The sequence below is a fragment of the Pieris napi genome, chromosome 1, assembly GCF_905475465.1.
Source record: "Pieris napi chromosome 1, ilPieNapi1.2, whole genome shotgun sequence".
Lineage (NCBI taxonomy): Eukaryota > Metazoa > Arthropoda > Insecta > Lepidoptera > Pieridae > Pieris > Pieris napi.
Window position 1 is genome coordinate 12,198,045 of NC_062234.1, and position 27,040 is coordinate 12,225,084.

At 33.5% G+C, this 27,040-nt stretch overlaps 3 protein-coding genes and 2 long non-coding RNA genes across 5 annotated transcripts; 2 read left to right on the plus strand and 3 right to left on the minus strand.

Moving 5' to 3' along the window:
- Nucleotides 1-452: 452 nt before the first annotated feature.
- On the minus strand, nucleotides 453-886 carry LOC125048644. The gene is made up of 2 exons (XR_007116853.1): nucleotides 830-886; nucleotides 453-612 (listed from the first exon to the last, which is right to left on the minus strand). It is a non-coding gene; the product is annotated as an uncharacterized LOC125048644 (long non-coding RNA).
- A 2,229-nt stretch (nucleotides 887-3,115) lies between these two features.
- Nucleotides 3,116-8,669, minus strand: LOC125048619 (CCHC-type zinc finger nucleic acid binding protein-like). Its single transcript, XM_047647391.1, has 3 exons — nucleotides 8,511-8,669; nucleotides 5,180-5,363; nucleotides 3,116-4,021 (listed from the first exon to the last, which is right to left on the minus strand). The coding sequence occupies exons 2-3, from the start codon at nucleotides 5,359-5,361 to the stop codon at nucleotides 3,766-3,768; spliced, it is 438 nt and encodes a 145-aa protein (XP_047503347.1). The 5' UTR covers nucleotides 5,362-5,363; nucleotides 8,511-8,669; the 3' UTR covers nucleotides 3,116-3,765.
- Nucleotides 8,670-8,947: 278 nt separating this feature from the next.
- Nucleotides 8,948-16,708, plus strand: LOC125048488 (peptidylprolyl isomerase domain and WD repeat-containing protein 1). Its single transcript, XM_047647185.1, has 12 exons — nucleotides 8,948-9,216; nucleotides 9,321-9,481; nucleotides 9,572-9,710; nucleotides 9,918-10,005; nucleotides 10,134-10,278; nucleotides 10,655-10,834; nucleotides 11,263-11,381; nucleotides 12,057-12,249; nucleotides 12,774-13,008; nucleotides 13,382-13,570; nucleotides 15,982-16,133; nucleotides 16,526-16,708. The coding sequence occupies exons 1-12, from the start codon at nucleotides 9,102-9,104 to the stop codon at nucleotides 16,667-16,669; spliced, it is 1,860 nt and encodes a 619-aa protein (XP_047503141.1). The 5' UTR covers nucleotides 8,948-9,101; the 3' UTR covers nucleotides 16,670-16,708.
- Nucleotides 16,709-18,526: 1,818 nt separating this feature from the next.
- LOC125048584 (transcription factor JunD) lies at nucleotides 18,527-20,751 on the plus strand. The gene has a single exon (XM_047647328.1). It carries the CDS (start codon nucleotides 18,650-18,652, stop codon nucleotides 19,364-19,366), a length of 717 nt encoding a protein of 238 aa, XP_047503284.1. The 5' UTR covers nucleotides 18,527-18,649; the 3' UTR covers nucleotides 19,367-20,751.
- Nucleotides 20,752-23,479: 2,728 nt separating this feature from the next.
- Nucleotides 23,480-24,036, minus strand: LOC125048652. Its single transcript, XR_007116855.1, has 2 exons — nucleotides 23,988-24,036; nucleotides 23,480-23,775 (listed from the first exon to the last, which is right to left on the minus strand). It is a non-coding gene; the product is annotated as an uncharacterized LOC125048652 (long non-coding RNA).
- Between the last annotated feature and the right edge of the window lie 3,004 nt (nucleotides 24,037-27,040).

A 27,040-nucleotide genomic window follows, 5' to 3' on the forward strand; every position in this document is an offset into this window, starting at 1 on the left:
ATATTTGTATTAAAACTTGTTAATAAAGTTAAAATAATAAGATTTATCTACTATGGCTAATATATGAGTTTAGAGAGTGTGATAATAAATAAATTATTAAAATATCGACGGAGATGAGAAACAAGACGGCAATGCCCTTCTACCGACTTCGTAGATATTGAGTTTATAATTTATTATAGATTAACTACTTTGACTCATTGAAGATTTCAGTGTACCTACAAATAATTGCACATGGTTCAATAATATTCAATTAATTATTTAGGCATGTCTAACAAAAACATAATTCCTCAATATATCATATTTACAATAAATAATAATGCCATATCACTAGTAGATATTTATTATAGTTAAATTTTTCCTCATTATGTTCATGAATTGTATTATTCTCCTCTGCTTTTTATTTAAAAAAACAGAGGTGTTTCTCAAATTTATAATGTGTAAATAATAAGCCATTTGAAAGTATTACAATAACAGTATTTATTTAGTTAGGATGACTCCATCAAGATAGAAAAATCTTGTCTTGTCTTGAATCAGGCAATGTTCAATTGGATATAAACATATATTCATTTATATATTTCCTTCTCTCAATTCAGCGAGTTTGTCAGGTTTAAGCTGTAAAGACAATAGAATTATTTATATTATATGAATTAGTTAACGTATAAATTGAATTTGTAAAATATTAAGGAATCAATTTTTATCATTATTTACTTGATGATTTTCGATTCGTTGATTCGTTGATTGTAATATTATATGCAAAGAGTTAAATATCAGCAATTCACTTCGATATAGATATTTATTTTTAATAAACCAATTTTTGAACAATACTTACCCCATCATATTATTTTATAAGTTAAACAACTTGTAAAACTATATTTATGAAACCGAAATTTTGTAAACACCAAATATATTGAAAGCTCCTATCAAAATTTGAAGGAAACGTTTAAAAATAATAAGTGTCAACTGCACAGCACCAGAAAACTTTAAATTTAAAATATATCAAAAGAATAGTTTTATATTAAATAAATATATATTAAGACATAATAGCTTATTGTAATTGAGGAATTATTTAAAATAATTTTATATTTTATTTATTTTTATAGAAACATCTGTCGAAGTAAGTTTGACAGTTAAATTTCTAAACTTACATAGAAACCACAAACAAAATTATCGTTCTTTCATTCGGTCTTGCGATGCAAATACGTTTCAGCTTATAGGCGGTCATGGTACGAAAAAATGCGATTGACTTTAGGTACCTAAACTCAACTGCATCTCAACTGGATTGTTTTAAGAAAGTTCATGGTAGGCCCCCTGGGCTAAGGCGAACGCCAAACATACTTTATGCACAGAACACTATTACTTCTGGCTATAGGCGTGGCACTCAATCGAACCAATTTTTATGAAAATAACATAGGTCATACTTCTTCACATGACCATTACCCATCAAAATGAAGCGTTAAGGTCAAAGCACACATATCAACTCGGAAAGGGATCGCCACCGTATCAGCTCGAGCCGTTCAGTATTGTTTGCATGAAACTCCCTACTGCAACGCACACTAATCTGAATCGTAACGTAATCGCCTCGCCTCGCGATTTTGTAACTCACTTTTCGAACTCTCAGCGGGCGTCGCGCTATCAGTCGTAAAGCAGTCATTTTACGATTTGGCATTCTGATAAACTACAAGCTCCCTCCTTATCAGATATAGGGGATAGGGGCAAGAGTGGACGAAGAGACATGAGTTCGGATACGGAGACGTAGGCGCGGGGACGACAAGCCGTAGCCAAGTTGACGTACAGGAGCTGCTGATACGCATTACGCTTTGGTTACGTGCATACGTTAGGCGCGAAACGCACAGAAAAGGCGTAAGGTGAAGGCGCGGCGCAGGTATCTTACCGCTTCAAAACGCGTCAATACAAAATGAACGTAAGCAGCACGTTGTTAATTATACTCAAGCGGCGTTGGACAGGCTCGTTTCGTAATTCGTCGCCTGTTCCGCGTCGCTAGCAGTCGCGACTAGAGTGGAATTTCACATCTTCGTCATCTGAAGAGGATGACATGCTATCACGATAAAGTCAGCCTGCGTAATTACTCTTTGTGCCGTCTCTTTGATATAATTTAAGTCGCATCCGTGCCTTATCTGTTCCACGCTGGCTCTGCGCCTTCACCTTACGCCTTTTTATGTTTCCCGCCTTAGGTTGACAGCGAGGCGAAAGGCGATACGGTGACGATCCGTTTCAGAGTTGATGTGTGCTGTGATCTTTATAGCGTATTAACTTTTTGTCTTGTGCCTATACAAAGATGGTTTGCGGAAGCCATGGTCCGCTATAGCTATATGAAATTGTAGATGTCTAATCATATTTGACCCGTCGCAATTTTAGCCAAGAGCCTACTAAAATGATACTTTTTACCATATAGCAATAACAAAATTAAATATCAGCGGTATATCAACTCTCGATACTTCAATACAACTGGAGAATATAATTTTTAGGACATTTGTATAAAAATTCATTTATCATTAGTGCTTAGTGGCTAACCCACTTTTGTAAAGGAGCCCTTTATTTAATGTACTTGATACTGCATTAATGATTCAGAAATTGAGAGAGTTCATTAGCAATAGTTTTACTTTTGAAAGCTACATGTTTCAATGTTTCTGGATTATATTAAGACCCTAGCCCAGTGTAGTATTATTTATGTCCACCATATGCAAACCAATCTTCTAGACTGTCTTTCCTCATTGTAAGAGAATCTGTTGTCATTTGAAGATCATCTAAATTGTGTTAGTACCTAAGATTTGAAATATATAATGAAGGTATTGTTTTATTTGTGTCAATTTATTCTTTATGGTATAGTTGAGTGGAATATACAGTACTATACAATTATTTGCCTATATTGAATAAAATCTCACAATGCACACAACATAACAAAATTTACGGTGTTAATAACTTGCCTGCAAGTCATGTATTTTAGAATCGGATGTGTCAAAAGATTCAAATTTTTAAAGCTTTCCTTTCTAAGCTATTGAAAACTGTTTCTATTTATACATTTTATAATTATATTCTTAGAAATCAGAAATTATATTTTATATGACGAGATTCAGGGGATGATGGAAAAGTTTAATTGTAAGGCAAGATTTTATTAATGTCCCACTAAAGCTGATATATTACATTTTATGTGTAATGCACAGGCACACTGTAAGGGATAACAAAATAAAAAATATTCTGATTAATGAAATTCTAATTAATTAACCACTGAATTCTCCACCAATCATCAGGACCTAAACAAAGGAATATTTAAGAAAACAAATAGATACTATTATTGATAGTTATACGGACGAGGGACAGAGGGCTTGCTTAACAAAACGGACAAGCCTCTGGTTGGATCAACTCCCGGGTCTCCACAACATTGAAAAGTCACCATACGCCACCAACCAATTTATCTTTTGACAAATAATATCTGTACAAAATATATTCTCTGTAATGCTAAAAACTGTAACGCTACCTCATCAATAGTTCAATCACGATTATTAAATGATTTAAAAACACAACTTTCACGAGCGAGAACAAACATTAACCGCGTCGCGCGGGAGACCTATATACAAGTCAACATTAACCCTCCTCAGTCTCTACGCTGCGTCATAATTCCGTTGTATCAATTTCGTCCAGTCTGTGGCCTTACGATCTAGTGACGCGTCCTTTGCTTACAGTCCGTGCGTGGCATCATAATATACATAGTTGAATTTGTTTATGGAGTGTGCGGGTGGGCGTGTGTTAGTTCCGCTCCGACTCTTCGCAGTCGCGCGAGATGTGGCCGGGCTTCCCGCAGACATAGCAGGTCTTGGTGCCATCCGGGCAGTTGCGCGATATATGACCCGATTTGTTACAATTGTAACAAGTCTGCCCTGAGCTGTCGCGTCCTCCCTCTGGACAATTCCGCGCAATGTGCCCAGTCTTGTTACAGTTGTAGCACGACGGCTCGTCGGGGCTCTGCGCGCACTCGCGCGCTATATGCCCCGTGCCGTTACATCTGAAACGCACACGTCATACGTTAAACATATACATTAAAACTTTTAGGTTAAAATTTTCAGCAAATTATAAGTTCTAGTTCTATTCCTCTTGCCATATGAACCATGTCACAATGTCAAAGTCACTTCTAATGCTATTAGGTCATAATGGATTATTTAAAGCAAAAGTGGCAAACAGAAATAATTATATGCCATGATCGTTAGAAAGTAATTTAGTGTAGTTTATAATATTAGTTTACTTTCAAGCAAGTTAATGGTCGTAGAAAAATAGAAGTGTCATTACTTCAGTGGTATCAAACTGCGATCGATTCGGTCACGGCCAGACAATGGAAACGTTTGCGTATCTACCACGAGTTAATAATTATTGTTGAAGCGCTTTGTTCTTAGCTAATAGCCACAGGGCCTTGAAATTCTTAGTTTATTTACAGTTATATGTATGGTATCTTCTTATAGAAAATTAAGATTAGCTTAGTTACCATAGCTAATTGGGTTAGATTAAATTTAAGTTTTAAAGTAGATTGTAATTATATTGTTATTTGTTAAGTGCATTCCTAAATGAAATAAATACTGTAAGTCATCATAAAAATTATTTCTGTGTTCTAACCTTAATAATATATCTATAATACTCTTATGTAATACAAATTAGTTGATAAGCCTTTTCTTAAGATACTTTTAAGTGGCGGTACTAAAAATTTACAGGAAATACATAAAATGTTTTAAGCCAAGGATTGTGATAATAAAATTCATGATTATTTTTCTTTATTTAATATATAAAATTCTCGTGTCACAATGTTCGTTCCCATATTCCTCCGTAATGGCTCGACCGAACCCCTCTACGTTATCCCCTTATTTTTTATTATAGTAGATAGTTATTTTTAAAGAACTAACAAATGTTTCCCAGAAATAATATACATGGCAAAAAACTTTTGCCGAGTCAACTAATATAATAGTTAGTTATAATTAGTTGTTCGAGATATATCACGTGAGGGTTAAAAGCTCGAGCCCAAAGCGATGGTGTCTTTATTGTACTTCATCTTCATCAAAACAGTAGATTATATTAATAAAGGATAAAGAAATATGTTGTAGACATCAATTCTGTTCTACCTTCAAGCGTAACTTCTTCGTCTAAAATATAATGGTAAATGAATTTTTTATTTTACCTGTAGCAACGATCAGCCTCTTCCTTGCAGTCGCGTGCAAAGTGTCCAGTGCGGTTGCATTTGAAGCATTTTTCGCGTTGCCGGTTAAAGCCGGAGTCGCGGGAGGCGACGCCGCCGCCTTGTGTGCACTCGCGGGCGAAATGCCCCGTGCGGTTACACTTGTAGCATACACTTGAACTCATTGCTGAAACAATAAAAGGGCCTATTAAGTATAAATAACATAGTTTAAATTGTTAAAAATTTCAACGTTTCTCCATAATATTTTTTACCTACCTAAAAAGACGATGACATGGTTTTAGTATATTAAATAAAGATTAACAGTCTTGACGGACCTTTATAATAATTAAAGCAAGACCTTGTATCAAACTTTTTAAAGGTACCTAGTGTATGTGTATCTTCGTCTATTTGTTCAGCTATTTTCAGCGTGTCATTAAGGTATATAACGGTGATACATGATGGAATTTATAATAAATAATATTAAATGCCTATGCCTTTATACATGATTTACATATTATTTATACAGCGAAAATTCAGTTATGCACAGGTGGTTAATGCACCTGCAAAACAGCATATTTAGTTGCTATGCATTATATTTTATAGCATAGCAACTAAAACGGGTCAATTGAAGATCATTTCGCAATCTACGTACATACCTATATGTTCATATACGAATTAGTTAAATGAATGAAAGTATGATTGCAGTTAGTTATAGTATGACTAAATTAGGCAAACATTACTAATTAAAATACGTTTAAAATTGGAATAGTGAATATAATCTAAATAATTATTGCCATTAGGAGTTAAATGTAAAAAAAAAACAAAACAAAGCGTGCAATCACTGCTTATGTTTCCAACTTTCACCTGCATAGTAAATAGTTATTTTTAGAATCGACTTCCGTTACAACTAGCTAGGATGCAACAAGTTTCGTCACCCGTGATATAATGTCGAACGATGATCTTGCCGAGAGGTTAGTTAGGGAATTTTAAACATTGTTTAATCTACTCAAAAGACAGTCATAAAGATTCTACGAGGTAAGGAAATGTAATATGGCTTCGTAGACATTACTAAATATTGTGAACGAAAAATCGGTATTCTTGCGTTCACGAATATAAATTTTCAAACGCGATGTAAGATAGTAACATCGCGTATTGGTACATACGAAGTAACGCATTAGTTTAGAAGTCTACAAGTTTAGAAGATCGTTTCTGAATCTCACCCTTAGTTTTAACACTTTCTCTCAGTATCTTATCTGCATATTATGTGATATTATCATCATCATCAAAATCATCCCCACGCTATGCTGTAAGCGAATATCTAAGCTATTAACGAATTGACTTTAATTTCGATTAAATTTTACCGGGACTATTATTACCTACATACGGACGTTGCCATCAAAAAACAAATTCTTGTATCAATTAGCGTTTCAATAATAATATTATGGCCCTTAATTTTCAATTCACAATACTTCAATGACCTCTTTTACTTTTGTAAAGCGGTCGTTCGCCTGTCTTCCGTCTCGTTCTTGTATTCGTAAGTGAGAGAGAATGCATTATAACAGTTATTTGCACAGTGGAGTATTCTTGACCCTGTCTGATAAACGCCAGCGCAATTGTACAGCGTATGATACAAATAAATCTAAATCATTTGCAAAGGACATATGCAGGGAACATGTGAATCATTTTCATATCTGAAATATAGTTGTTGATACTAGCGTTGTTTATGCAGAATTCAGACCAATAGCTCTACAAAAAGCTATCAAGAATCAATCTAGCCCTATTATGGATTTTGTAATTAATTGAAAATGTTATGGAAATTGTCAATTACATCATTAAAGGTAGGAAACTCAACACAGACCAAATAGTGAGATCTTACCAATATAATCAGATTAGTACTCCACACAATCTTTAAATTAAAAATGTATCATAAAATATAAATGTTAGAAAATGTATTAGATACAAAATCTAGTAAGCCATGAAAGGTTTAGTAAATAATAATGTAAATGGAAAAAAGTTAGATAAGAGATGTTTTTTAATTCTTACAAATGACAGTCCATGATAATAAACTGGATATCACTAAAACTTTAGGCAGGCCAAAGAAAAAAGTAAAATAAGATGTGTTGTCTTATCCAGTTAAATTTCAATAATAATCTGTATTTCAATATAAATATTAATTAATCAAAGCTTGTAATTTGTTTTATACATTAATAAAACAAGTTACAATCCTTTCTTTATATGGTATGTGAGTGAAATTTCATTTTAATAATTTTTTAAAATTAAGTAATTTATTACTCAGTCAGTTTATATTTGCTCAATCAAATTTTTATCATACATTTCATAATAATAACAAAGTCATGGTCATGATGATGAAGATATGATTATATTTTAATTAAGATAAGATATAAATTCCCATTAAAATTAAAATTTATGTAAATGCTTTATAACTCACATTGTAATAAGGTATAAAAATTTATATAGGTATTTGAAGCTTTTCATATTCCTTGATATACTAATGATAATTAAAGCATACAGAATTGTTAAACATTTGTGTTTAATAGATATATCTATAGCATATTAATAATACACTAAATCTAAACAATATACAATTACAAGCATGTAAAATTGTATCAACACTTTATAGTGAAAAAGCTTTAGAATTAAAATCATTATCCAGTGTCTTGGTATCTAGATTTATAGATACCAAGACACTAGATTTATACAGATTTAAAAATCACGTGTACTACATTTTAAAAAAGTATACCTGCTGAAGTAAGATGTATATCTACTGTGCTAAATACAAAAGCACATAGCATTGTGATGGTAAATTACAGTATAATATAGGTTATAACCCTCGATATACATGCTCTTGCTAAACATTTCAGCTTGTCAGTAAGACCTTATTGCGCCTATAACGCAACTGTATTTGTTACTTGTACTTTCCCACTATGACACTAGTATGCGTCACAATCATGAAAAAGCTGATTACATGGCAGTTTTGAAATATACATGCCTACGTATTTACTTTTAATCTAATAAAGTTTTATCGTGTCCGAATACTGGTAAACTGAAAGCTTTCATAATTACCTTCCTAAAACGGCTAGAACCTTAGCTACTGTCAAAGAACCACGTTCAATAAACAACCTATGTCTTAACACTAACTCTTATAATTTAATTTTACCAAATTTATGAATCTTACGACATAGTCTGTATAATTTAACGTTGAAAAATGATTAATATGATACATAATTATACGAATACGAGATGTTAGTCTTAAACCACGTGTAGAGTACCGGTGCCGCGCATATAACACATCGATATTTCACTTTGCACTTACCAATTTGGTTTTTGATTTATTGAGCACTTAAATCACTAAAAGAACTAAGTTATTTACAATAAAATATTGTAAAACTTTACAAATTACACGTAATTTATGATATTATGTCTGCGAGGAAGCCAGCTACCATCACTACGAATTCGTAAAAGACATTTTGGTCATAGACACAAAAATAAAAAGTTTAACGAATAAGACGCTCCGTGACAATTTACATTTTTGCTTGTTTTTTTGTGAAAGTACGTTTTTTTACCTATTTTAAAGTAAATATGGAATAGCAGAAGTTTGGGTTTTCAACTATCAAAAAGATTTATACTATTTGTTCTACAACCAAGAAACAAAAAACAATTATATGATATGAACTATATTATGTATTCAATGACGTACATAGACCGCCTCTATGATCTACAGGGTCATTAGTCAATTGTCAACATTAGGTTTTCAAAAATCAAAATCAAACAAAAATATGGTTTTCTGTTTTCAACACAATTGTTTTACTTAGTCATTAGTCGATATATTTGTTAACTTGCTATTTTTTTACTATCTAGAACTAGATAATAATAATTAGAAAAAGTATTTCAAAACTAGCAAAGCATGTCAGGAGAGAAACGTGCCACTAGTCCAGAAGGTGGTAAAGATGAGGAAGAAGATTGTTGGATTGGTCCTATGCCATCAGAGGCCGCAAAACCAAAATCTAAAAAACGAAAAGGTACAATAATGCCACGCTTCAAATTACGTCTTGTAAAAATATTAAAATATATATTTTGTTGTATTTTATAAAAAGAGATTTATTTAACACTAATCTTATATCAGTTCTAGAGTTCGAGGAACTGTATTTAGAAAACCTCCCCTCGTCAGAGACTTATGAACGTAGTTACATGCACAGAGATGTGGTTACCCATGTTGTGGTAACCAAAACAGATTTTGTTGTAACTGCTAGTCAGGATGGCCACTTAAAGTTTTGGAAGAAGCAGGTATACATTATGTAAGCAATAAGCATATACCATTTAGTGTGACATATACTGTATGCAATAGTAAATTAATAAAAAAAAAAATTATTTTAGGAAGAAGGTGTGGAGTTTGTAAAACACTTTCGATGTCACTTAGCTCCCATCAGCCACATATCAGCCAACAGTACTGGTACACTCCTCTGCACAGCCTCCTCAGAGAAGACTGTTAAAATATTTGATGTGGTAAATTTTGGTAAGTACAAGAAAATTTTGCTGTTGTGTAGAGAATTAATGGTAATTAAGCTCTTTTATATTTAAAATGTATATATATGTGCAATACAATATTTTGAAATAGATTTTCCCCATAAAAACACAATTATAATATGTCATTCTGGTTTGTAAAGAAAAATTAGGACTTCACTAATTATTATATTAGTCATAAAATACTTGTAATTTACAGATATGATAAACATGATTTCAATAGAGTTTGAGCCATACTGCACAGAGTGGGTGCATTCAGCTGGCGATCCTATTTCAACATTAGCTGTGTGAGTTATTTTTATATATAAAACTTTTGTTATTTAAAAAAAAAGAATTGTGTCAACACAAATTTTCTATATTTTTATTTTATGAAGATAAGATTCTGAACTTACTATATTACTAATATATGTTTCAGGTCACAAAGGCATAGCAACAAAATACATATATTCGACAGCACACAGACAACCAGTGCTCCTTTACATACATTCTCACAACACCAGAGAGATGTTGCTACCATCAAATATAACCCCGTCTTTGAAGTTGCAGTTTCTGTGGACAAGGTACTCTTAATATTTTTATTGAATTACAAATTTAAGTAAAAAAAACTTACATTATTGTACTTTATGCTTTGATTTCACAGTACTAATAGTATGCAATACTATTTAGTGATATTAATAAGCTTGATTTAGTCTTGATTAGTGTCTTGATTTATATGTCTTTAGAAAAATTATTGTTATTTTAACGAAAGAAAAGCAGAGTCTTTTGGATAATGCTAGCCTAAGCATGACATTATTAAAAGCTTATTTAAACTTATTGACTAGTCATAAATAAAATGAATGTTATACACATAAAATTAAAAATTCCTTTTAATTAATGTAAAATATTTTATAATATAGGTATGACTTATAAATACATTAACTATGATTGCATTCCAAGGCAGGTATAGTGGAATACTGGACAGGCCCAAAATATGAATATCAGTTCCCCAAGAATGTTAAATTTACTTCAAAATTAGACACGGATCTATTTGAGTTTGTTAAAAATAAGACCTGCCCCACTGCGCTGGCCTTTTCGCCTGATGGGAAGAAGATGGCTGCTATAAGCCTGGATAGAAAGGTATTTTTGTTTACTGATTACTGCTATATTTCAATGTTTTTTTTTTAATTTAATAATTTGAAATAAAAAACCCATTGTATTTGTGGAATAGTTAATATTCTGCTGTATAGTTTAACGGTATAAATGGACGATTAGAAAACAAAACTTTTTCTATATAATGAATATGAAAAAAAAAATATTAAAAAGTAATAGGCAAGTAGGTGATCAGCTTCCTTTGCCTGCCACACTCGGTTTATTGGGTCTAAGACAAGCCGGTTTCCTCACGATGTTTCTTGTTTTTATTGTTTCTTCATATATAAGAAAGTCCAGAGGCCGGGGATCGAACCTACAACCTCAGGGATGAGAAATGCATGCTGATAACAACTAGGCTAAAACTGCTGGAAAAAGCTTAAAAGCTTATTAAATTATATGAATAATTTTATCAATAGGTCAGAGTATTTCACTTCCTAAGTGGCAAACTACATAAGGTGCTGGATGAAAGTCTGCAGCGGTTTCAAGAGTTGCAGCATCAGACACAGCAGCTGCCCAACATGGAGTTCGGGAGACGGTAAAGAATTGATTTTTTATTGATTGCCTATGTTATTCTTTGACATTGTGTTTATTAGTGATTATTTTTAATTGGTCCAGTAGTCTTACTATTTAAAAAAATATTTTATCTTTATAATAGTGGTAATTACAAATAAATTAAATAGACCACTATTAGATAGATTATTCATTATTATTTTTAAAATCCGTGAATATAATGAAGTCTTTGCTTCTCTATTTTTTACAACGTATTTGTCAGTTCAATGCTCATTAACATAGCTATTGGATGCTATGTTTTTAATTCTCACATATTTTATCTTTCCGGGTATTTGAAAAAAATATTATAATAATAAAATGATTATTCCTAACCACAAATGAGCAGTTTTGGCCTAGTGGCTAAAGCGTGCGACTCTCATCCCTGAGGTCGTAGGTTCGAACCCCGGCTGTGCACAAATAGACTTTCTTTCTATGTGCGCATTTAACATTCGCTTGAACGGTAAAGGAAAAAATCGTGAGGAAACCGACATGTCTTAGACCCAAAAAGTCGAGGGCGTGTGTCAGGCACTGGAGGCTGATCACCTACTTGCCTTTTAGATTGAAAAAAAATATCAGGAAAGAGACTCAGAAATCTGAGGCCCAGACCTAAAGAGGTTATAGCGCCAATCATCTATTTACAATAAAGCGTATTATCTTACAGAATGGCCGCAGAACGTGACCTTGAGAAATCAGAATACGCCCAACTCGCAAATATAATATTCGACACCAGTGGTCATTTTATTGCGTACGCAACAATGTTGGGCGTCAAGTTGGTCAACTTGTCGACCAACCGGTGTGTCGCTATGTTGGGCAAACCCGAGAATTTGAGGGCACTTCATTTGGCTATGTTTCAGGTAAGTTTAATTTATGTATCAAAAAAATGAGTATTTTTTCAATATCTACTAATTCTAGCGGTCTGTACCTTCCAAGGGGCTAGACTTTTTAATTTTGGGGAATAAATATAGCACGATTTTTTATAGAAATTGTAGCACAATTGTAATGGTGAAAACATTTTGCTCCTGTAGCTCTTGAGTTGGTTATAACAGATTTTGACTGTATTAGTATAGATAGATTGGGCTTGCATCTAAGACTTATAATATAAACAAAATGCTAATCAATTACTTATTACTGATATTTCAATGTTTTTTAATTTAATACATTTAAAACTAAAATACCATTTTGTTGTGGAATACCTATTATTCTGCTGTATAGTGAAACAGTATGAACGGACTATTTAAAACAAAACTTTTTATATATAAAATATAGAAAAGCTTAAATTATAATAAATCAATAAGACAGAGAATTCGCTACTGCCTACTAGTCTTATTATGTATACCTAACAATAAAATAATTAAATTTATTTTATTTTATTTTTTAGGGTCGCACAAATCAAGCTAAAGTAGCCTCAACGCTAGAAATGGAAGGGTCAGAGAACCCAGCCCTACTGACAATCAAAACAGATCCAACATTATTCTGTACTGCATATAAGAAGAATAGGTTTTACATGTTCTCCAGACGTGGACCTGATGATGTTAAGTCTCCTGATGCAGACCGGGATATCTTTAATGAGAAACCTTCGAAGGAGGATATTATTTCAGCTACTGAAGGACAGGGTATGCTATTAATAGACAATTTTAACGAATTAAATTTAAAAAAATCAATTTAGCTGTCAATCGTAAACCTGTTGTGGGTTGAGCAGCTGTGCGTCAATTGATTTCAATGAATACGTGTACGGTGGTGGTATGACTTGTACCGGTAAGCAGCCGTGTGTGCCTACCACCTCAAAGCAAACCACTGAAGTATTGAACCTATTCTATTTAGGGTCCTTGAAGAAAAGAGCGTACCAATTCTTGAAAGGCCGACAGCGCGCTTGCGAGCTTCTGGCAGTGCGAGTGGCGGCGGATCACTTAATATCAGATTTTTGTGTCCACTAGCACTGATTTTCATATAAAATCACTTATTTAAATACTACGCAATTATTTTCAGGCGTCCAACGTCTCTACGAGCAAGCAATAATACATACGTCCCTCGGCGACGTACACATTCGTCTTTTTGGTAAAGAAGCCCCGCGTACGGTGGAGAACTTTTGCGGGCACGCACGTAACGGATACTTCAACGGACACATATTCCATAGAGTTATTAAGGGATTTATGATACAGACTGGTGATCCTACTGGTAAGTGTAATCCAAAATAAGATTCTTAAGTACAAATTCTAGGCCCGTATTCTAGAACGGCAATCAAACTGTTTTCATGCATTTTTCTGTATGAAGATTGACAAAACGACATTGTGACTCGAGATACGAATTAAGATATAATTCTTGGATCTTGAAAAAGTCTTGGATTTTTTCCACACATAAATATTCCATCTTTACAGGAATTACCAATGCGATAGATCTACACAATAATACATACACCTAGATGTTTCTACAATTAAAAATATATTCAATCAATCAAAATACGTTTATTCAAAGGAAAATGTCATAAACCACAACGTCATTAAAGTTACATAAGTAAAAAAATAAATTTAAGTCTGTTCTGAGTAATGTAATATAATATAATTAATATAAAAAACCTACCTATTATTATCCTATAACTAATACAACAAGAAACTTATGAATTCTGCCGGAGTACAAAGAAATAGGTCTCCATAAAAATCTTATTAATTACATATACCGCTCGCGTGCGGTTCCTTGCTAAGTTGGTTGGTGCGGTACATCCAACAGCCGTGACTTCCGCCTCAGATTATTGTTGCTCTCACGCATCACACATGTTACGAGGAGGACAATCAGATACGTATATAGTTATAGAAAGGATATACACGTGTAAAAATTACATGAGAACTTGTGAACCGCTAACCAGATTCATGTTCCTCACAATCGAGTAGCCCGCAGTATGGCAGCATACAACTCACGCGGGGATTCTTTGTATTGAAGAAGATGCATGGGCCCGCGTATATACACTGTAATTACATAATTTTGTAGGAATAAAGAGAATAATAATAATAATTAACATTCATCACAATTTGTAAATGCGACACAATAATAATCAATAAATAGGACCATTCTTACGTCGACCCCGTAGACCAATTTCTCCATTATGCACCGGATTCGTTAGAATCCTAAATAGGTATACTGATACCAGTCCTCTTCTGAGGCGTACGTCATAACATACCATACTAAGAACAATTAGGGTTGGGTACATAAGTGGATATAAAGGATTCAGTCTGACTATAATGTATTTTGTCCTCGCTCTAACATGAGACTGTATTTAGCTTCATATAGGGCCTGCACCATTGCTTTGAACTCTAAGGGACTTTTTTATAGTTTCCGAGCGGTATTGGCCTGGTGGCTTCAGCGTGCGACTCTCATATCAAAAGTCGTAGGTTCGAACCCCGGCGTTGCACCAATGGACTTTTTGTCTGTGTGTTTTACACTCGTAAGTTAAAAAAAACATCGCGAAGTTAGGCCCAAAAGGATGATCACGATGACGAAACAGATACAGAAATTGCGGCCCAGATCTAAAAGATTTTATCGTTATATAATATTTTATTGATAATAATTGAAGATAGTAAATCTGTAATTATTTGATAGAAATCAGTAATGGTTTTACAAAGTCAGAGTGTGGAATTAAAAAGAATAATTTGATCAAAAAGTAAATAAAACTTTCTTTTTTGTAGGAAAACCTTTAGCATTCCAAAACTCTCCTCTGCCTATTTAAAGTTACAAGAGTAAGATTGTAAAAGGCAGCAATTCCTAAACATGGGATCGTTTGATATTTCCTAAGAATATTTAGGACAATGTTGTACAAAACAGAAATGCCATACTTACATTATAAATCAAAAATGGAAACGCTTTTGTCGAATTGATATTTGGTGATTTTTTAATTCTTTTGCTATCACTATAATGCTGTGTGTATAATGTGTGTTACCAGACAAGTAAATGCTTACTTGCCTGGTAATGTGTTTGTGCTGTTCTTGCTTGTTTAATTGCAGTTCGTTCCAATTTTCTTGTAAACGAAAAACTAAATAATTAAAAACTTCTCCTTCCCTTCTATCTAGCCATATCGACTTTCTTAACTATTGAAATTCATAATAATAATAATAAAGGCCTTTTATTTCAGATACATTAAAAAAAATCTTTTAGATATCTGTGCCTTTTTTGGCAAAAGCCTCCAAATCCCGCCATTACTGCACTGTGCCTGCTGTTTCTTTAATCTGGTCTATATCCACCTTCTAAATTGTCTTCCACTTTTGCATTTATTGTACCTCGGACACCAGTTTAATACTTGCTTGCTCCAATTTTCTGTTCCTCTTTCCATGTCCAATCCAATAGTTTATTTATTTTTATTGTGACATCTGCTACCTTAGATATTCTTCTTAATAATGTATTGTTTATTTGATCTATCCTTTCCTCCTTATCATACATCGTTCCATCTATTTTTGACACACCTATAGCTTTAGTAGGCTTCCAAGTTTCAGACAAAATTTTGTTTTAATTGTTTTTATATACATTTTGTAAATTCGTAATTATTAATAAAACAACATGGCACTATTTTTTACCTAAATTTCGGAAATTTTAACTTTTAGGTACGGGCAGCGGTGGAGAAAGTATATGGGGTGGCGAATTTGCGGATGAATTCAAGGCGACACTGAAACATGACCGGCCATACACCGTCAGTATGGCCAATGCAGGGCCCAATACGAATGGGAGCCAGTTCTTCGTTACTTTGGCGCCTACTGTATGTATTATGTATAAAATAAACCTATATTATACCTCACAAACTACTGAACCTATGATGATAAAAAGATATCTATATGCCTTTTTTTTTGAGAAATTTGTGAATAAACATACATATTATTGTATGTCACATACATATAGGTTTTATAACTAACCTCCTTTTTTGAAGTTGGTTTATAATTAACTCTAATATCAGTCCAAATCAACGCCACACACACTTTAAATCACAAAATTTTATCATTAACTACACATTATGTTGAATATCAATTTGTAAAATTGGCCTAACGATTTGCGTCCCATACTAAAACCTTCTAAAATTAGGTAAAATTAATAATTATTAATTACTCATTTTATTCAAATTAATTACATTAAATTTAATATTTTTTTCCACAGCCATGGTTAGATAACAAACACACAATATTTGGCAGAGTGATTCGCGGTATGGAAGTCGTTCAAAACATCGGCAGTGTCAAAACAAATCCAAAAACAGATAAGCCTTATGATGACGTAAGAGTAATCTCTGTAACTGTAAAATAAAATAATTTATGTACTTAATTAAAAATATTTTTTTGTAAATTTGGTTTTATTATTCCAAACTAGACATTTAAGTACGGTCCCAATATAATTTGAGCAACTTATATGTTCAAGGTTTGATTCAATTTAGTTTTATTAAATACACAGTAAACCTTGTTTACTGTCAGAGGTTTGGAAAAAGATTCCGATCAATGGTACTAAAGGAATGGTAAATAAAAAAGAAAAATATGCTATATTTAATAAATGAAAACTGTTACCAATTGATTGCAAATTAACAGGCTTTATTATTATAAGCCTCATTTTGTATTTATATATATTCAAAATAACGGATTTTAAATTGATTCTAAATTTACATTTACTACCAGTTGGCAAGTCAAGGGCGTAGAGCAGACAAGAAAATGGTATTTCGATTATCGTGTGTGTCATTTCGAACTACGCTACGATGAGCGCTGTACCACATTGAATTCATTAATTAAGTGTTGTGTACGAAGCGATTTCTCAATTCTGCGTAATGGCTGCATTTTATAACGAAATATATTTTGTTTAAAATTGAGGAATTTAAACAAATATTTATTTAGGCAACTTTTGTGGGTCAAACAAATTATGTCGGATTTGCTGTTCATTTTCAAGTTGATATTGAAAATATCAGTATTTATATTGGCTTCTTAAACACGATACAAAAAATGTAAATATGTTTAAACTCCATCTAGTAGTGAGTAGACTATGAGATTTTTCTACTTCCCGCTAGGTGACGCTTAAATAAATAATATTTAAAATGTGGATTTAATATTAAATAGGGGGCGTAATTCTGTTTTGTTACTTATTTTCGTTGGCTCTGTATATCCAAATTAAGCGTAATAAAAAACTATTGGTACTTGGCAGTCTCCGATTAAATTTCCAGAAATAAGTTATAACTAACTTAACTGTTGACGTTCTCTGTTCGACGAACTCTGTTGACGAGGGTTTCTAGCCTAATTTTTCTAAACTATTGTTTATTATTTATTATTTTTTTATTAGAAGTTGCAACCCACGATCTTGTACGCAATAAACAGAATGGAAATTATAATTTATTAGAATTACCGAAAAGACGAGAAAAGATATTCAAGGGCAACATACAATAACAAACGGCTTTATACTGAAAATTTGATGTGCATTATTTTATTTTCCTCATTGCTGGAGTTTATCTGTTAGAGCGGAAAAGTGTATTGTCGTCTCACTCTCGCCCATGTAGACCCCCGTTCCCCGCACCCCGCTTGCGTTTATTTCCCGCCGCCCGACAGTTTGGCGCGGCTACCCCGCCTCCGCTTCGCTTCATATGATTACGTTTCCATTGTACATTACGAATTACCATTGTAATATTCATATGTTTTATAATATTCTAGGTATCTTATTTAAAACGTCATTGAAAAGGGTGGTTTCTTTTTAATTTATAAGAAGATTCTTATAAAAACATTGCATAACACCTCTTTTAAGGTAATATGATTTATTTTACTATAAATTCAAGTGTTGTAGATTTGAAAAACGATTTATAAAAGTTTCCTACACTTTGTATATGTAGTCCAAGATAATCTTAGTAAATTATTATTTCTTAGTATATGTAATATACGAATATTACTTATTACTACTAAATTAATTTTGTAAATCATTATCGCAAGTATAATGGAAAAGGTGCCGTTGATTCTCGGTAATCGCACCAAGTCGTAAACAGCCCGCTGTGGCCTCGCGCTTCGTACGATCCACGTCCCCGCCAATAGCGAACAAGTAGTGCGTCATGTCACGTCATATTCCACCAATCGTTGCTCGAGTAGATCACGCTAATGCTAAAAATAGCTTATCTGAGTCATGGAATAAAAGCAGTGGTTGTTTCTTGACAATGTTTAGAAACAAGTGAAACGTCGAGCGTACTGCACGTACGCTCTCGGATGGTAAAGTTTTATTCGTGTTAAGTGAGTTTAGTGATACCGAGGTATTCGGTGCTAACACATGGTTCGTTCCGGCCACGGGATGGAGACCACTTTCTATGACGAGCAGTATCCCCTCAGCGGACCCGTTGAAAATCTTAAGAGATCACTCACGCTGGATCTGGATTTCGGACGAGGCAAGCGGTTGAGGAATGGGGCACCTGTGCTATCCTCTCCCGACTTGCAGCTCTTAAAACTGGGATCGCCGGAGCTGGAGAAGCTGATCATGCAGAATGGCATGATCACAACGGCCACGCCAACCCCGGGCGGGCCAGTACTGTTTCCCCCCGCGGCCCCCACCGAAGAGCAGGAGATGTATGCGCGGCCATTCGTCGAAGCGCTCGACAAGCTGCACCACAACGAACCCGCGCCCAACGCGAGGATTATTTACGCCGATCTAGATCGCCCTCTTGACCGGTATCCCACGCCCGTCGTCAAAGACGAGCCCCAGACGGTGCCCAGCGCCGCCAACTCTCCCCCTCTCTCCCCCATCGATATGGACACCCAGGAGAGAATAAAGCTGGAACGCAAGAGACAGAGGAACCGAGTCGCCGCGTCAAAGTGTAGACGGCGAAAACTAGAACGCATTTCAAAGCTGGAAGAAAAAGTGAAATTACTGAAGGGGGAAAACGTGGAGCTAGCGCAGATGGTAGTGAAGCTGAAGGACCACGTCTCGAGGCTGAAGCAGCAGGTGCTGGAGCACGCCAACGGCGGCTGCCACATCGACACGCACTTCTGAGCGCGCCCAGTCGCCCTCCCCCACATTCCATGCTAGTCGCGCCCGCTCGGACGCAGCATACAAAGCGATTTGTGATCTTAATTTAATCGTGTATTATATAGTTAACTCTAGTGTAAGGTGATTTAAGGTGTTGTGCAGAACCTCCGCTTGTTGAAAAGGATGTACTTAGCGAGTCACAAGTTTAGTTTCTTTTGTAAGTCGCAGTTTAATTTTCCTTGTATCAGTATTGCGTTCTCATTTAGAATAGTGTAGAAACTAGAAAGGATAATCATGCTACGTCATTGGACTGCGAACTGAGCGAGACTGCTGCGACGTTGCCGTTTCAACATTTTGTTTTCCGTTTCGCGGTTTTAAGAATACAAATTGCGATTTTGGGATTTCCATTGTTGAGTTGCCTACCGAGTGACCTGACTGAAAGATTAATATTTTGTCCGCACGCTTTGCATAATAAGCAGATGCACAAATTAACAAACAGAGAGGGGCTATTTGACAGAGCCGAAATGTCGTAGGTACGACAGAGACGGATATATGGTGGAGTCGGCAACGCTGTATGATAAAGTCACGAGCGGATGTTCTGCTAATTAAAATTCCGCCTGCGCCGCCCTCGCGGAATGGCGGCCATGTGTTCGGCAATCGGACGTTCCGAATCACGTTTTGTTGCACAAGGTTAACTTTTTCATCGGCAGATAGCGCTTCAGCGACTGATGAAACAGTTGATATGCTCGATAATTACACAAAAGCTCGTGTGAAAGACTGATCGTATGTGAGATCGTGCGAGTTGAGTTGTGAGATGTAGGAGTTGAAATGACCCGGTGCTCTTTAGAGGTCTTAATGAGGCCGTCCGATTATGTGTGACGTATGAATGTTGAATGCTAGATGAAGCAGATGGTTGTTTTGCGTGGATGAGCGATGTATTTATTAGTGAGAATGAATAATATTAGGATCAAGTAGCAATCTCGAGTGCCTACGCTTTTAAACGGAAGCCTTTAATTATACGTTTTTATTGTTTTTGTTACCATTAAATGAGCTACAGTAAAAATTATCTGTACCATTGTCTTCTATAGGTTACTATAAGTAAATATACCAACTAACAGTTGATTGTTATTATATATTATATCGGGGTGCCAGCCGGTCAATGTTGTTTAATATATTTGTGAGAATCGCGATAGTCCCCGGCGGGCGAACCCTTTTGTATTATTTTTATACAGAAAGATTTCAGAATGTTAACAATAATTTGTAAGTTTATAAATAAAAGAACAGTTATAACTTAAATAATATATTTCTATGAATGTAACAAATTAAGTATATTGTTTTATACTGAAAACATATTGTATGACGATGAAGAATGGAGAAGAATAAATTATGAAGATTATTATACCATTTTATATTTTCTTTTATTTACCCACTTTATGAGACATTCGTATGCTTATTTATTTATAATAGTGAAATATGTTCATAAATATTTCACGACAAATATTGGGTTACATTTCAGTTACTTAAGATTCCTATCTTTTACCGTTATGACGTAAAAAAGAAAGTGGCAGACATAAGTCTGTGCCAACTGACATTGAATTAAAAATATTCACAATTGCATCATAATGTGTAACTCGGACTGAACTCTGAATGAATTGGCAAAAATACATTGTTGATATACGCTCAGTCCGATTTTTAAATATTATAATACTTTACAAATGTTGAATATACAGTGAAGATTTGTTATATTTTTTTTTCTTATATTATAATATCTATAAATTCCTTCAGTACCATTTTTGTAGTTGTCAAATGAATAAACACATTTTATTTTTTACCATTGATCGAAACCCCTCACGAGTCTTTACTCGTGCTACTACAGCCTTTTCCAAATATCTCTATCCATGTCTTTCTCCATTTGCTTCCTGCTAACGCTTCGGTATCTTCTATCCATCTCTTTTTAGGTCACCCTTTTCCCGTTGACCCTTTTCATATTTTGCCACTTCTGTTTTCAAGCATAATTAAGACATCTGTAACTTTCGTTATTATTTTTATTTATAAAACAAGTAAGTAGGCCAAATTAGTTTTAAGAACCGATAAGTAATGGGGAAAACAAATTAATTAATACAACAGCGTTTCAACACGCACATTGCAAGAATCAGCAATACCAAACGATATTAATTAGGCGTTTGATTAATGTTTTTATGGAATTTTCTGGATAAAACGAATTTTTCAAATGATAAATTTTTCTGTTTGTTAGAGTTTACACACACTAATTGTTCCTTATTTACTATATAATTTCCTTTATCCTTAGTAAATTCCATATTATAATTACATAATACCATATCCCTGTTGCTTTGCTGTTTTTTGCCGCTTTTGCCCATGACTATCCAAAACAATTTATCAATTAGAACCAGTAGACTCTAAGATTGGGGCCTTCGACCAAACAGCCTCGAAAGATTAATAATAGACAATAGTAAAGATGTCTTCTACTTATTAAATAGCTTACTGTTTGTTGAACAAACTACTGCTCTCAGTACCTATGTGAATCTGTAGTTATATTGAAGAGTCCAAAATTCCAGCAAATTTTAATCTTTAGGCAAATCCTTTAGCAGCAGAGAAATTCAGTATAACATAAAGCAAGTGTGTCACGGATAACATAGATAAACATCACTAAATATAACGAAGGTCGTTGATGTACTGTGGAGTGCCAAATCTGTCAGTTCCGGACATCCGAATACCAATGACTAATTAAATCTAACACGTTTTGTTTTTATTACAACTCCGATAGTCACGTACTGTTGAGTTTGTTCTATTGAATCTTCAGTATAAAGAATAACAATTTGTAAACAGTTTTTATTATTTTAAATAAATATCTAACTCAAAGGTTAGTTCCGTGTGGTTAATATCCTGTTTTAAACATTTTAAACAAATTTCCTTTAATTATTAATAATCCTTCATGTTTGATGGTATATTTAAATCCTCTTGTTTAGTTTTCCATCGGAAATCCTTCCAATGACAACATTCCTAATTGCTCTAAATTACCTTCCCAGATTTAGAGTTCTGTTCACTTTAAAGTGATGGATAATATATCTATACAGTGGGAATATGACAAAGTTCCATATTACCATGTTAAAGAGCTTATTTCTATACGTAATTTGCCACCGTCATGCAGTGGTTCATATAATGAGCACATAAATTGCAGCCCAACGAAGCAAAAAGCTTTTGAAGAAATCACCTCACTTACCTACCTGTTCAAAACTGATTAGTGAGCAACTCCGTCTGCTATACTCAAAAGGGTAAAATCCTTAAAAAATATAGAACCAATTCTAAAATGCACTAAATAGTGATTAATAGCAATATAAGAAATATTCTCAAACAAAAAACTCAAAATACCTTTATTCATATAGGTAAACAAGTACACTTATGAACGTCAAAAAAGAAGTTAAATTAATTGTAAATTTACTACCAGGGGGCCTACCATGAACTCTTATTGCGAGCCTATTGACAACCTACAACTGAGATGCATCGCAAATTCGTACCATGACATCGAAAAAACGAGACAGTTTAGGTTCCCACGTGACCTTAGCGATTATCAGATTTCGTTCGTTCAATTTGTATGAAAATCCGTACCATGACCGCTCGGCTGAACCGAAATTTGACAGTTGCGCCTTCCAACTATGACAGGATAAGCGATTCTAAAAAAGTTACTTTTTGATCAACTTTTTTGTATCGAAATGTCCAAATAATAGTTTAGAACCTATAAAATTCAATATTTGTATTAAAACTTTTTAATAAAGTTAAAATAATAAGATTTATCTACTATGGCTAACAATATGAAAAAAAAATATAATCTTTATATTTTGGGGTATTTTGAGTTTAGAGAGTGTGATAATAAATAAATTATTAAATTATCGACGGAGATGAGAAACAAGACGGCAATGCCCTTCTACCGACTTCGTAGATTCTTCGAAGACTTCGTAGATAATTTATTATAGATTAACTACTTTGACTCATTGAAGATTTCAGTGTACCTACAAATAATTGCACATGGTTCAATAATATTCAATTAATTATTTAGGCATATCTAACAAAAACATAATTCCCCAATATATCATATTTACAATAAATAATAATGCCATATCACTAGTAGATATTTATTATAGTTAAATTTTTCCTCATTATGTTCATGAATTGAATTATTCTTCTCTGCTTTTTCTTTAAAAAAACAGAGGTGTTTCTCAAATTTATAATGTGTAAATAATAAGCCATTTGAAAGTATTACAATAACAGTATTTATTTAGTTAGGATGACTCCATCAAGATAGAAAAATCTTGTCTTGTCTTGTCTTGAATCAGGCAATGTTCAATTGGATATAAACATAATATATTCATTTATATATTTCCTTTTCTCAATTCAGGGAGTTTGTCAGGTTTAAGCTGTAAAGACAATATAATTATTTATATTATATGAATTAGTTAACGTATAAATTGAATTTGTAAAATATTAAGGAATCAATTTTTATCATTATTTACTTATGATTTTCGAGTAATAGGTTGATTGTAATATCTTATGCAAAGAGTTTAATATCAGCAATTCACTTCGATATAGATATTTATTTTTAATAAACCAATTTTTGAACAATACTTACCCCATCATATTATTTTATAAGTTAAACAATTTGTAAAACTATATTTATGAAACCGAAATTTTGTAAACACCAAATATATTGAAAGCTCCTATCAAAATTTGAAGGAAACGTTTAAAAATAATAAGTGTCAACTGCACAGCACCAGAAAACTTTAAATTTAAAATATATCAAAAGAATAGTTTTATATTAAATAAATATATATAAAGACATAATAGCTTATTGTAATTGATGAATTATTTAAAATAATTTTATATTTTATTTATTTTTATAGAAACATCTGTCGAAGTTAGTTTGACAGTTAAATTTCTAAACTTACATTGAAACCACAAACAAAATTATCGTTCTTTCATTCGGTCTTGCGATGCTAATACGATTCAGCTTATAGGCGGTCATGGTACGAAAAAATGCGATTGACTTTAGGTACCTAAACTCAACTGCATCTCAACTGGATTGTTTTAAGAAAGTTCATGGTAGGCCCCCTGTTCGCATGTCTTACTTACAGTACTTAGGATCGGAAACGAGACTGCGCTAAATATGACACCCGTCAACAATGTATTAGATTTGACAAACGGGAGTGTTTCAACATTGAATCTTATCCTTAGTAATTTCGACGTAAGAAAAATTTATGGAACATATATGCGTAAATGCTTGGTAGGTGTAGAGATTTTCAATACTTAGGTTCCTTAGGGTAAAAAACGAGACTTACAAACTATATAAGATATAATTAGCCATAATATAAGATATAGTTACCACAGCGTATTCTTATGTAACTAGAAAGTATATACGAAGTAGAACATAGCTTAAAAATATAAATAAACTGTCTGAATTAAAATATAAACGTCCTTCTTAGTACGAATTCTTGAATCTAAGGTTAAGATTCAGAAACGAGACTAAGCGATAATATGTCTGATTTCCGTACGTCAAATTATTATTTTGACTAAAGGGAGTTTGTTTTTGAATGGTGTAATGGTTGCAGCTCCTTACAAACTTTGTGTAAAACAAAAAACTTGGCGATTAAAAATAGTGTCGGAGAGTTTATTGCCAGTTCTTCTCGTCCGTTCTACGCCCTTGATTTGAGAACTGGCAGTAAATGTAAAATTAGAAGCATTTAGCAATTAATCAATCTTTATCTATAAAATTATTTTTAAAAATTAAAATAATAATATAAAAATTATATATATAAAATTAATTAATCTTTATCGACGTTCATAAGTGTACATTGTGTTACCTAAATGAATAAATGATTTTGAATTTGACTTTGAATTTGAATTTTTGAATTTTGACTCACCCTTAGTGCATTCATTATCAAATCTTAGTATAATGTTTAAACTTTCTATTTCTCTACAAATATATCTTAAAATGTAGGTCAGCTCAGATTCAATAACATCAACCGAAGTTGTTTCTTCGACGGCTGTTTACAAACATCTGTGTTTTAGTTCGTACGATTGATGTTATTAAAACATTATTTTATTTTCAATAGCTTTGAATTCTTCAATAGCATGTTTGAGCAATACTCGTGAAGGTTTCTTAGAGTATTTTCATATACCTAAAACAATTCCCTGAAGACTTTATTGATAATGTTCTGCTTCATTGATATTTTGTATTTCAAAACTTTAATCGATTTGGATTGGATTTAATCGATTAGTTATTTTCATAGAAATTATTTACCAACAAGAATAGGTGTCGTAAATTGATTGCCATCTTAAATAGATTCAAAATCGCGACATAGCGCTTAATGTGGCTGTCTTAAGCGCTGGTGTCATACTAAATCTCGACTATGAAGACCTAGGAGAGAAGTGTTGAGAACAGGAGAGCCTAAGCCCAGAGGTCGGTTAATTGACGGCTGTGCACCGACTGATTTCTCTTCATTTGTTCGCAATAAATTTTTCGGAATCACTGTCCTGATATTATCAGATTGACATTTTTTGAGTTATTGTTTTGTTAGGTTTTAGAGACATAATCAGAATTAATTTTATTTATTTCATGTTGTACAATTAACAGATCCTACAAAACAAGTTAAATCGATGTGATCAAATGTAAGCGGAGGCGATTTCTGTAAGTCCTTCGCCAAGAACGTGGATATGTTCTCGGGTCCCGAATCTTTTATTTTTTAAACAATATCATGAAGATATTGATGTGATGGAAAACTTTAAAAAAAGGCGTGGCTAAACTAAAAATTGACAGTGCGTGTCAACTGTCAGGACAGAAGGTTATTTCCCTATTGAGATAGAAAATATTAATACGCTTATACTATTCCTAGCAGTGTTGGCCTAGTGGCTTCAGCGTGCGACTCTCATCCCTAAGGTTGTAGGTTCGATGCCCGGCTGTGCACCAATGGACTCTCTTTCTATGTGCACATTTTAAATTCGCTCAAACTGTGAAGGAAAACATCGTGAGGAAACCGACATGTCTGAGACCCAAAAAGTCGACGGCGTGTGTCAGACTGGAGGCTGAGCACCTAATTACCTATTGGATTCATGAAACAGATTCAGAAATCTGAGGCCCAGACCTAAAGAGGTTGTAGCGCCATTGATTTTTTTTAATACTGAGGCCAAGGCTAAAATAGCACCGTTGGATTTTTAATATAGAGAAATAATCTTATTAGTTAAAGATGTTAAGTAATGAAAAAAAAGTAAAGTGTTTGTCAGAGACAGATCAAAAATGGTGTCATTGATGTCGTTAAACGGGGTCATTTAACTCAAGGGTGAAGACTGTACAGTGTACAGCTTGGTTCTTGTATTCATTTGACGATCCACGCTTCAACGACATTTAAATGTTTTCAGAAATTCTTCTGTATAACGTAACATTTTTCCATTATTCTCTGTATGGATGTTGAGTTTTTATGTAGGAACCTCAAAAACTTAGATTTAAAAAATTATAACAGTGAAAACATTGTAAAAATTAAATAGAACCTTCACAAAAACTATGTCACAAAACAATTGACAACAGAAACCTTTTCTTACAATAGCTTTTGGAATCCTTCCAATGAAACCGCGGTGTGCGGTCCGCTTACTGTACTTCGATGGTGACTCATGGCCAGAAGAAAAAAGACT

Bases quoted from the DNA above. Each gene is read 5' to 3' on its own strand.
- LOC125048584 (XM_047647328.1), top strand. From the start codon at position 18,650: ATGGTTCGTTCCGGCCACGGGATGGAGACCACTTTCTATGACGAGCAG.
- LOC125048619 (XM_047647391.1), bottom strand. From the start codon at position 5,361: ATGAGTTCAAGTGTATGCTACAAGTGTAACCGCACGGGGCATTTCGCC. The intron at 4,022-5,179 runs GTAAAATAAAAA...TGTGCGTTTCAG, and splicing joins GAGGCTGATCGTTGCTACAG to ATGTAACGGCACGGGGCATA.
- LOC125048488 (XM_047647185.1), top strand. From the start codon at position 9,102: ATGTCAGGAGAGAAACGTGCCACTAGTCCAGAAGGTGGTAAAGATGAG. The intron at 9,482-9,571 runs GTATACATTATG...AAATTATTTTAG, and splicing joins TAAAGTTTTGGAAGAAGCAG to GAAGAAGGTGTGGAGTTTGT. The intron at 11,382-12,056 runs GTAAAGAATTGA...ATTATCTTACAG, and splicing joins AACATGGAGTTCGGGAGACG to AATGGCCGCAGAACGTGACC.